The following is a 12,326-nucleotide window of genomic DNA, read 5'->3' on the forward strand; positions in this document are numbered from 1 at the left end:
ACCGTTTAGCCATTTGGAGTTGTACTGTGCGCTGCGGAGCGGGGGCATGTTCCCCAGGCTCCGGTACAGGACCGGGTCCCGTCCGGAGAAGTCGATGACGGTGGCGGCGTACAGCTCGCCCCTCGCCGTGATCATCGCCGTGGAGTTATGGCGCGGATCGTACGGACACCGCGCCACGCCGTTTATGGAGTCCAACACCTCGCTGATGTTCGAAATCTAAGGATAAAAACATTAACTCCTTAACTCCCACCTGAACCGAGCACATTTTCTCCAGTTTGGCTTTACCCCCAGTCCAAAAGCTTCTGTGAAAATAGCAACAAAACTGAGATAACAATGATGGAAATGTGACAAAAAAGTGAGAAAACATTGACGAAAAAATGTCAAAAATGTGACAAAAAAATGACCAAAAAACGACAAAAATGTGACAAAAAAATGACAAAAATGTGATTAAAAAATGACCAAAAAATTACAAAGATGTGACAAAAAATGACCAAAAAAATGACAAAAATGTGATAAAAAAAAAGGACAAAAATGTGACAAAAAAATGACCAAAAAATGAAAAAAATAAAATAAAAATTTGACAAAAAAATGACAAAAATTTGATAAAAATGTGACAAAAAAATGACAAAAATGTGACAAAAAAGGACCAAAAAATTACCAAAAAAAATGACAAAAAATGTGACAAACAAATGACCAAAAAATAACAAAAAATTGATAAAAATTTGACAAAAAAATGACAAAAATTTGATAAAAATGTGACAAAAAAATGACTAAAAATTGACTAAAAAATGACTAAAATGTGATAAAATGTGACAAAAAATGACAAAAATGTGATAAAAAAATTGACAAAAAAATTACGAAAATGTGACAAAAAAATGACAAAAATGTGATAAAAATGTATGAAAAAATGACAAAAAAGTTACAAAAATGAGTTGAATACCCAACAAAAAAATGATGGGAAAAAAAATCTGATGACGTGAGGAAAAAGATCCTCTCGGTTCAGGCGGGAGTTAAGAGGTGAATGAGAGAAATCCATCATCATGGTGCATTATGGGTGTTGGTCTCTCACCTGTCGGGTCATGCAGACCGGAGTGAAGGCGTTGGTGCCGCAGGTGAACAGCGTGTTCCCACTGGTCAACAACACACGGATGTAGTTCTGGCATTCGTCCTGCAACAACAACTAACACTTACAAAAACAATCCATAAAACAATCAAACATTTAACAATCGAACATTTAATTCACCCCTGATTTGCCTTTGCTCTGACAGGACTGTTTAGTGTCTTCATCTGGGGCCCATTCAGCCGCCTGAACCCGAAGATAAAAACAAGAATCATTAAAAAAGGCACCAGTGGCGTTAAATTACTTGTTTGTACAAAAGAATACCTGTAGCAATGAAATGTTGCTTAAGTGCAGCCTGAAGAGAAAGTTTCTGGGAATAAAACAAACCGTTAAAGCCCGTAATATATAAGCGTTAATTGAAAGTTCTTACCTCGCCCCGACGATGAGCTGGCCTCGGTTCAAATCCACCGCTAACTGAGAGAAGTCCTTTGCTCCCGGATGAGAAAAGTCCGACATCCACAACCGCAAAACTGGAAATGAAAGAACAGGTTTATTCATGTTCATTTAGAGATGTAAAAAAAAGTTGAGTTATAATGTTTCGTTTAAGGCGAGACACGGCAGGTTTAGATTTTTCACGCAGTGGTGAATTAACCCCTTAACTCCCACCGGAACCGAGGACATTTTCTCCTGTTTGGCTTTACCCCAGTCCAAAAGCTTCTGGAAAAAAGATGTTAAAATAGCGACAAAACTGAGACGAAAACAATGATGAAGATGTGACAAAAAGTGACGAAAAATGTGACAAAAAATGACCAAAAAATGACCAAAAAATGACAAAAAAGTGACAAAAATGTGGCAAAAAATAACAAAAAATTGACAAAAATGTGACCCAAAAATAACAAAAAGAGACAAAAAATGTGACAAAAAATTTACAAAAATGTGGCAAAAAATCACACAAAAAAGACAAAAAATGACAAAAAATTGATTTTAAAAAAAAAAGACAAAAAACTTACAAAATGAGTTGAACTTAACAAAATGCTGTATAACTGCTACTGGAAAGCAAGTATTGAAAGTATTGCAATACTTGATGAAGTATCGATACTTGGTATTGCGATCCAAATCTGATTATTTTGGGGGATTTTCAATATGTATTTCCTGCCTGATTCATCGAGTTGGAACCTCAAAAAAATGAGGCAATTTTTACATATTTAAGAAAAAAAAAACTAAACAACACGTAGTAGTTCAACAAAGCTATAAATTTAAACCTGACTCCATCCATTATTTAAAATATGTCGCTGAAAATAAAGTAATTTTGGCCAGTTTTATGCATAATGTTCCTTATTTTTTTAAAACATGAAATGGCAGAAAACTTAGCGATATATTCTTCTCTTAAAGGGACTATACAGAGTTTAAAAATGTTAAAACTAAGTATTTTCCTCCCCTACATGTTCCAGTAATGTCCTAATGTGTAGAATGAGACATATTCACCACAACTGCCTCTAAAATCCTGCACTGTCACTCAAAAAGGTGTTAATTCGGGCCATGCAGGAGCTTAACATAGAAGCTGCAGTTACACATAAGACCACAGGTGGCAGTAGTGAGTGTAAACTTCCCCCCTCTCTCTCCCGCAGGGTCTCGCCTCTCATCACTCTTCGTCAGTACCTCTGTGTGGGACGATGGGGTGCTCCTTCCTGGTGCAGTCCTCGGCTTTAATCTCCGGTCGGGGCACGGACTGGGACCAGCACAGCGCCGCAAACAGGCCCAAGGTGGTCACTGCACCCAGCCCAGAGCTCCACATGACTACAACCACATCGACCAGGTCCTCAGAAAACGCCTGCACGCACAAACAGAACCGTCACATCACACCGAAACAAACCCAAAGCATCAGCGCTCACTGATATCCCGCTCCTCGAACTCGAATTCCCGAGCCTGGCTGGTTGTCCCGGGTCTAAATTGGTCTCACTACGCCCCATTGTCCTGCTCTGTGTCAGTGGAGCTCGACCCGAATTAGACTGACCCAAAAACAGCGGGACGCCCCCGGACAAAGCGCTACATGTCCCGTCAGAGGGACCCGGGCCTGAACTCTGATCCCTGAAAGTCTGTAATGTGAAGAAAATAAGCATGAAGATATCGGTTTATTACGAGTGAGGTATCGCGGCTGATCTCCATGGCAACGGGGGATAACGACAGCTTTATATGGGCTTAAAGTCGGCAGAAACTGATCAATATCTATCTCTAAACGTTTTAAAATACACAAGTAAACCAAATTGTCTTATTGTCCAGGATCCCAGACCCGATTTAAATTGAACTTTCCGGCCCCCCATACAAATATATAGAGAGGCAGGTGCAATACTTAAAGGGATATGTCAGGATTTTTGACATGGGACCTCATTTCCTAGTTTCTGGAGATATTTTTTGGTAATTAATGCAGTTCTTAGAGAGTTTCGTGGCGCTAGGCTAATGCAAGGCTAGCGTATTTCTATGGTATCAGCTAGCCTGCATTAACAACAGTCTGACCCACAGTGCACCTGAGGCAAATCACTTATAACACCAGACTAACCATATAAATGTCTGTGTCGATAGAATCATTTTAACCATTTTGCATTTAAACTACCTTATATTTAAGCAGCATCAGCTTCGTGGTTGTATAAGCTACGCAGCGGTGGAGTGATCTGCTAGAAAATAGTCCCTCAAAATGCAATCATTCATGTGATAGTGTCAGTTATATTCCAAAAATTACTCTATGGACACAGACATTTATATGGTTAGTCTGGTGTTATAAGTGATTTGCCTCAGGTGCTCTATGGGTCAGACTGTTTTTAATGCAGGCTAGCTGATACCATAGACATGCACTAGCCTAGCGCCACGAAACTCTCTAAGAACTGCATGAATTACAAAAAAAATATAGATAAAGGGATATAAACGTTTAAGCTTTAGAGCTAGTTTCTGTTGCATTATAATAGTTTCCTACCTCAATATATGGAAGGCCTAGTTTCTGCTCAACATTCACCTTTAAACCTTCTTGCACGTCTCCTGTAAAAGCCCCCGGTCGACTCCTGTTGACACTAACTTTCTCTCCAGTTTATCTCCATAAGTGAGACTCTCCAGTCGCCGCTGGCAGAGCTCCATAAACAAACCTCCAGCTCTAACACACAGTGACCGCTTCATTTCACACAGGTTTTCCTCTTCACACACGGAGAGACTGTATCTGAGCGCTCACGTGTTTTCCAATGTTTTTACAACAGTTAGTGGAAGTTTTATCGGGATTTTGACACCTTCAGACGCCGTATTTTGCTAGATTTAAGTTCCTCATGCAAAGTCCTGCTGAAAATGTCTTTCCTGCACCTGCTGATGTCCCACACAGCTTTACTAGACTCTCTCTCATTTCAGAGTCCGTTAGCAGTAGCCTGCTCAATGTACTTTTCCTATAGCCATTAGCATTAGCCACCAATCATCGCAAATTATGAACGATCCAGATGTTTTCAGCTGTTGTCAAACATCAACCACATTTAAGTGAAGTCAAAGCCTGGTTAGAAATGATTAATGAATGTACAGACCTTTTGATATTGGACTTTAGATACAAATTAGCGTCTAAAAGCTGCTAACTCGCATTCAGTTACTTTTTGTGGGATCAGATCCAACGACCACTAGATAACATCTTAACCTCCTACCTCCCGCCTTAACTGAGCTTTTCCAGCTAGTTTTTCTTGGATAATGCCAAACTGGAGAAAAGCTCGGTGCATGTGGGGGTGAAGAGGTTAAAGATGATAAAGAAATGAAATGAAATGCCATGAGAAGGACAAAACATACCTCCCCATACTTAAAGGGATATTTCAGGATTTTTGACATAGGGCCTCATTTCCTAGTTAGTGTTGCTGATACCTGGAGATATTTTTTTGTAATTCATGCAGTTCTTAGAGAGTTTCGTGGCGCTAGGCTAGTGCAAGGCTAGTGCATGTCTATGGTATCAGCTAGCCTGCATTAAAAACAGTGTGACCCGCTCCACAGAGCACCTGACGCAAATCACTTATAACACCAGACTAACCATATAAATGTCTGTGTCGATAGAATCATTTTTGGAATATAACTGACCTTGCATCAAATGAATGATCACATTTTGAGGGACTATTTTCTAGCAGATCACTCCACCGCTGCGTAGCTTATACAACCATGAAGCTGATGCTGCTCAAATACAAGTTACTTTATCGACACAGACATTTATATCGTTATTCTCGCGTTATAAGTGATTTGCCTCAGGTGCTCTGTGCTTGGGCAGGCTAATGTGCTAGCCTCGCACTAGCCTAGCGCCACTAAACTCATCAAATAAAAGGACTGCATGAACAAAAAAAAAATATCTCCAGTAAATAGTCTCTCAAAATGCGACAATTTGTGTGATGCAAGGTCAGTGATATTGTGTGAGTGGGTCAGACTGTTTTTAATGCAGGCTACTAGTTACCATAGACACGCACTAGCCTAGCGCCACGAAACACTTCAAATAAAGGGACTGCATGAGTTAACCCCTTAACTCCCACCTGAACCGAGCACATTTTCTCCAGTTTGGCTTTAGCCCAGTCCAAAAGCTTCTGGAAAAAAGGTGTGAAAATAGCAACAAAACTGAGACGAAAACAATGATGAAAATGTGACAAAAAAGTGAGAAAACTTTGACAAAAAATGACCAAAAAATGACAAAAAAATGTACGAAAAAGTGGCAAAAATGTCACAAAATTTGACCAAAAAAACCAAAAATGTGACAAAAAAAAGAAAAAAAGAAGAAGAAAAATTACAAAAATGAGTTGAATATCCCCCCCCCAAAAAATGATGGGAAAAAAATCTGATGACGTGAGGAAAAAGATCCATTTAGATGAGTTTTGTAGATCTTAGCTTTCAAATGAGGTGTTACACTGGCCTGCTGGATTTGGATCAGATTAAAGCTGAACTGGAGAAAATGCTCTCGGTTCAGGCGGAAGTTAAGAGGTTAAAAAATAAATAAAACATCTCCAGAAATCAACAACACTCCGGATAACTAGGAAATGACGCCCTATGTCAAAAATCCTGAAACATCCCTTTAACTCGTTATCGGTCCAGAATGCTAACGGCTACCGCATCACGGCAGCCGTTAGCATGTCCTGACCGCACTAGTTGTGATTGTTGTGGGGTTAAGAGGTTAAATCACATTTTTCTCTTCGTTTTTTCTGTGTGAAATCTCTTTTTGGACATTATTCATCAACTTTCAAACTCGCCTCAACCGTCCACAACACATTCACCTTCCCTTTAACCGGATCTGCGCCTTCTCATTTCCGCGGCCTCTCCATAAAAGCGAACAGTGATCTCTGGAGCGTCTGCAGCCTCCCGCCAGTCTCAATACGTCCCTTCTTTTTTTGAAGAATGTGTTTTTGTCCCGGACTGGCTGGACATTCGGGTCCTTTCAGCTCCTCACAGCCCTCCCACCGAGAGAAATCTATGAACAGGATGGGACACTCCGCAGACACTATAGGCGCAACGCGAGGAGGGGAAGGAGGAACCTCTTCTGGGACGTCCTGCGGGTTACGGGCACGGTTTGACTGACAGGCTGAGATGTAAAGGCAATATTCTTCAGTTAACAGGCAGTTTCTGGGCTTTTAGATGGATTATTTACCAATTTGACAGCGGAAATCCTGAGAAAATGAAAAAAAAAATCTAATTGTCACTGTAGTTATAACCACCAAAACACCACACATGCTGCATTCGAACAGGGATTATAAAGATTTCTCATGAGGTGACGCAAAACCATCCCTAGATTATTATTCCTCATCATTTCCACTCCCTGTGTACTTAATCTCAACCTATTTTACTGTGAAAATCTTGAGAATATTCAAGGACAAAATGCCCACAATCGTCACTGTGATCATGAGCCAAAATGCTATTATGCTATGTTTTGAAAGGGATTAAAAAATATATTTTTTAAGTGACATATAGCCATCACTATATTATTATTCCTCGTTCTTTCCACTACCAGTGTGCTTAATCTCAATGAGTTTTACTGTGAAGATCTTAAGAAGATCCAAGGACAAGATGCCGAACAATTGTCACTGTGATCATGAGCCAAAATAACACACATGCTACATTCAGACAGGGATTATAAAGATTTCTTATGTGGTGACACAAAAACATTCCCTGGATTATTATTCCTCATCATTTGCACTATCTGGGTATGTAATCTCAATCAATCTTACTGTGAAAATCTTGAGAAAATTCAAAGACAAAATGCCCATAACTGTCACTGTGATCATGAGGCAAAATGCTGTATATGCTACATTTGGAAAGGGATTAAAATAATAATTTTTTGAAGTGACGCAAAACGCTCACTAGATTATTATTCCTTGTTATTTCCACTCCCTTTGTACTTAATCTCAATTAGTTCTAGAGTGAAATTCTTGATAAGATCCAAGGACCAAATTCCCACAATTGTCCCTGTTATCATGAGCCGAAATGCCATAGATGCTGCATTCGAACAGTGATTATAAAGATTTCATCATAGTTTCCAGTACAAGTGTACGAACTCTCAACCAATTTTATTGTGAAAATCCTGAGGAAAATTCAAGGACAAAATGCCCATAATTGTCACTGTGATCATAAACCAAAATGCTGTATATGCTACGTTTTGAAAGGGATTAAAATAATATTTTTTTGAGGTGACCAAAAAAAAAACATCACTAGATTATTATTCCTCATTATTTCCACTACCAGTGTGCTTAATCAAAGTTAGTTTTACTGTGAAATTCTTGATAAGATTCAAGGACACAATGCAAACAATTATCACTGTTATCATGAGCCAAAATAACACATGCTGCATTCAGACAGGGATTAAAAAAGAAATTCTTATAAGGTTACACAAAACATTCATCAGATTATTATTCATCATAATTTAATCTCGATCAATTTTACTGTGAAAATCTTGAGAAAATTCAAAGACAGAATTCCCACAACTGTCATTGTAAGCATACGTCATGCTACATTTGGAGAGAGATTATAATGAGGTAACACAAACTCTGACTGGATTATAATTCCTGTGTTTTACATCTTAAATCCTGGTAAGATTCAGGTCTCTCATGTTGTGGATGGTGAATGTACAGAAGGATTACACAGCGCTCGACTTCCACAGTGATCTATGGCAGCAGCAAATGAATTACATCTAATTATTTGTCCATTCAAAGTGTTTTTAATGAGCCCCTTTGTGTCCTGACCTCTGTGTATCAGCCTCTCCATGTGAACACTTGGACCGCCGCCAAATACCACAGAAAAACACGCTGTGGAAGTACAATTACTACAACTGCAGCAAATTACTGAGGAATTTTAGTGAAATAAAAAAGGAGCGATAGTTTAAAGAGACGACGGCGGCTCAGAGCTTTCTCCTAAAGATCCAAGTGAAGTAATGCTATACAGGAATCGCCCATATATGGTCATAAGGGGGAAAACAATTTGGAGAAAAATCTCATCTTTCTCTAATTATTCAAAAACTACTTTAACAAACGCTGAATTATGAATATAGTTTCTACTAAATAAAGATACAAAGACATGGAGAGGAGCAAAGTGGTTCAACAGCCCATAAATACATAAATAACAGAGAATGCTAACACGATGCGTCATGTTAGCATCGTGCTAATGCTAACGCTAGCTACAACTGCCGTTTTTCCGCTTCTACTGAACAATCTGCTGTGAATAAACATCCATATGAACCCGATTTAGACTTGACTTTATTTATGTGTGATGAATAAGTTTATATTCCAGCAGAAAATGGATAAAAAGAGTGAAAAATTGTTACCAAAAGTTGTTTACCAAAAGATTCTGTTTTTGTATTTTTGTTGAGAACTTAACTTAACTAATGAGCTCTTCTTCTAATAAGCTCTACTTGTTTACTTTGAATAATTAAGTATTTTCTAAAGATTTCTAAAGAAAGAGCACTTTAACCTAGTCAGAATTACTCGATATAGTCAAATATATATCGTTGCTGTTGCTAAGGACATATTCCTGCTCATTTCAGCCATGGTTTCAACATTTTATGAGACTTTTCGTCACAAGCTGATATTTTAACGGAATAAAACTATAATTATTTGTTACTAGGGCTGGATAATGTTCATTTATTTTCCGATACCAGTACTGGTGTTGTTTAACAGTACCCTGCCCTATAGTTATTACTGGTATCATCCCACTAAAAGGAAGAATTACAAAGAAAACCAAGCACTTTTTCTCCAGTTCAGCTTTACCCAAATCTAAAGGGTTACAGTCTTTAGGCCAGTCTAGCGCCCCATTTGAAAGCTAAGACTTACAGAAGTAATTGTGATGTTTTTGACGTATTGTCACCATGTTTTGGTCACATTTTTGAAGCGGTTATGTCGTGTTTTCATCTCTTTTTTTTAGCACTTTTGTTCCTTTCTTCATCACTTTTTTGACTCTGTTTTGTCATGTTTTTGTCACGTGTTTTAGTCGCTTTTTTTATCTTGTTATTGCTGCTTTTCTGGCCCGATTTTGTGGCAATTTTTCATCCTTTTTCATCACTTTTTAATCGTGTTTTTGGCACTTTTTATGTTGTATTTTCAACCTTGTTTGTGTCGCTGTTTTGACGCTTTGTACAAGAAGCTTTTCGACTTGGGTGAAGCCAAATCAGACAAAATGTGGCTGGTTCACTCTGGCATTAAGAGGAAAATTTAGAGGAGAAACTTTAACTTGTATTGGATGAGATGTATCTATATTGTTTAGTCTTGTTTGCTAATATCTCTTCCCTCACAGTTTTCCTCCTGTTTTAGCTCCGGTCCGGCCTCTGCGTCGAAACAAAGCGCCGCAATAATCAAACTCTTCCTGTAAAGTCAGTTTGCAGATTTGCCGGGCCTTAAAGCGCGGGACAGAAGGATCCTCCGCATCGGAATATTCAACAGAAATGGCTTCCTTCCTCCCGCGCAGAGAAAGCCCCCTGTGTGCTGCGGGCCAAGTATCTGCCACGGCCGGCCTCTAAACGCGCTGAAAGAGTGGGGTTTAGCCACTGTTACAAAGAGCGGCTAACGTGCCATGGACGCGCCACAATGGAGCCCTCTGCCAAATCTGAGCCGCCGCTTCAGGGCCAGGGCGAAGCGGAGACGGCCAGGAATCCTAAAGAGGAGCAGCTGCAAGGAGCGAACTGCCTCCTCTGGGCCGGCAGTCTGGGGGGTTACGCTCTCGTACGGGATTAGGGGCAAGTAACGGGTCAGAATATGGGTTTAGCCCTGGTGGATGTGGTGTGGACGAGGTCGATCACGTCTGCAGAGTAAAACTACGTTAAAAGTGGCAAATGAGACTGGATTAGATGGATCGAGTCCAGATCTGAGCCCCAGTGAGAAGCTTTGGGAGGTGCTGGAGGAGAGGCTTTGCGCAGTGGTCGCACTCTCCCATCATCAGTACAGGATCTTCATGAGAAATTGATGCAAAGCTGGATCTTCTGACATCGCAGAGGCTTTTAGAAACAACGCCACAACGAAAGCGCGATGTGATCAAACCTAAAGCCGCTCCAAATATTAGAACGTGTGAGGTTTTTTGTTTTTTTTTGGCAGTCATGTTTTTGTTTGGTCCGGCAGCGAATAAATGACGATGGTTTGGCAGTTCGTGCTTGTGCTTCACAGGGAGAAGGTCCCGGGTTTGATCCCTGGACGGGGCCAATATGTTCCCTGGTTTCCCCGACTAATCAAAGCATGTACAATAGGTCAGAATGAATGAGTGAGTGAGTGTCTACCCCAAGGAGCAGCTGTAGCTACAATAGTTGTATAGTAGAATACTATTGTGAAGTTTGCAAGCTTGGATTGTTAATTATATGCAAACGAATCGTAAAAATAACAGATTTATTTATTTTTGATCAATAATATTCTGTGTTTTATCCAATTTTAACCGTAACTTTTAAAATATTATTCCGTTACAATATTGACACCTCTCCTGGAGCCGCCACCTTAACGTGGTGGAGGGGTTTGAGCGCCCGATCCTGGGGCTTCGTGCCCCTGGTAGGGTCTCCCAAGGCAAACGGGTCCTCAGCGGTTAGAACCATGAGGCCGTCCTTCTGTGGACCCACCACCAGCTGGAGGAGCCATAAGGGCTGGTGCAAAGTGATTTGGGCACCCGGAAACGGAAATGTGGAAGAAGATGGACGGACGGATGGACAATATTGACAAAAAAGTGCTGTATTTCATACAGTAATAATTAATAATAAGTAATTTAAACTTTTACAGGCAAATACTGTTGCCTTTTATACCGTTTTCTTCATAAAGTTTGCAAGCTTGGATTGTTCATTGTTTTTTTTATGTTGTAACAGAATTTCTTTTTTGGGGTAATGACCGAAAGGACAAGATCACGGATACAAGCGACCGAAATGAGTTTCCTTCGCAGGGTGGCTGGGGTGAGGAGCTCGGAGTAGAGTCGCTGCTCATACATGCCGAAAGGAGCAGCTGAGGTGGCTATAGGGCATCTGTTCCGGATACCTCCTGGTCGCCTCCTGCGGGAGTTGCTCCAGGCCCAGGACACGCTGGTGGGACTATGTCTCCGAGCTGGCCTGGCAGGGGAGGGAGGCCTGGGCATCTCTGCTGAGACGCCGCCTCCACGACCCGGCCCCGGATAAAGCGGAAGAAAATGGAAGGAATAGGTTTTTTTGTCAGTAATATTCTGTATTTTATCACATTTTAGCCGTAACTTAGTACTATACTCTTACAATATTGCCAGAACAGTTGTGTGTCGTTACCACCACAGAGTATGGAGCGAGTGAAATACTACAGTGTGGCGCTTTGAGAAACTTGGAAACACAGGCTTGAAAAGTACAAGTATAAGCTATTATTATAAATGAAGGTTCAGATGTACTTTATTTGTCCTCTGCATTCTCTCTCTCCAGCCTTCGATGCCGCTGGGACGACCTGTGAGGAGCACCCAGGCACCCATCTCCTAATGTGAAGCCAGGCTCATGAGGATTCACCTATTGTGCATGTTTTTGGTTGATGGAGGGACCAGAGGTAACACATCCAGACACAGGGAAAGAAACACTCACTGAGCCCGGGACCTTCTGCACCTTCATAAATGAAAACGTTTCTGCTGAATCACCCATAAACCCTCACTGAAGCCACGGCTCAAGACCAACACAAACATCTTCAATACGACGCAAATACTTCAAAATATTCACAAAGGACAAACTCGGGTTGAAGAACAGGGTCGAAGAAGTCGGCTCCTCCTCCTACACTTTGAATTGCTCTTAAATACTTGACCTAAATCCACTAATCTGAATGGG

General features: G+C 40.5%; 1 protein-coding gene across 1 annotated transcript in view; it reads right to left on the reverse strand.

The window, feature by feature from the left end:
- LOC306982165 (semaphorin-5B-like) overlaps positions 1-12,326 on the reverse strand; it is a gene marked incomplete at its 3' end in the record, with an annotated part of 36,459 nt that overhangs the window by 12,783 nt on the left and 11,350 nt on the right. The window contains exons 2-7 of the mRNA XM_079581985.1: positions 2,720-2,891; positions 1,491-1,590; positions 1,385-1,430; positions 1,244-1,306; positions 1,070-1,168; positions 3-216 (exon numbers count right to left, since the gene is read on the reverse strand). Coding sequence (XP_079438111.1) covers positions 3-216; positions 1,070-1,168; positions 1,244-1,306; positions 1,385-1,430; positions 1,491-1,590; positions 2,720-2,855 — 658 coding nt within the window. The 5' untranslated portion in view covers positions 2,856-2,891. The remainder of the gene's footprint in view (positions 1-2; positions 217-1,069; positions 1,169-1,243; positions 1,307-1,384; positions 1,431-1,490; positions 1,591-2,719; positions 2,892-12,326) is intronic.

This window comes from Gobius niger, assembly GCF_951799975.1.
Source record: "Gobius niger genome assembly, chromosome: 23".
Lineage (NCBI taxonomy): Eukaryota > Metazoa > Chordata > Actinopteri > Gobiiformes > Gobiidae > Gobius > Gobius niger.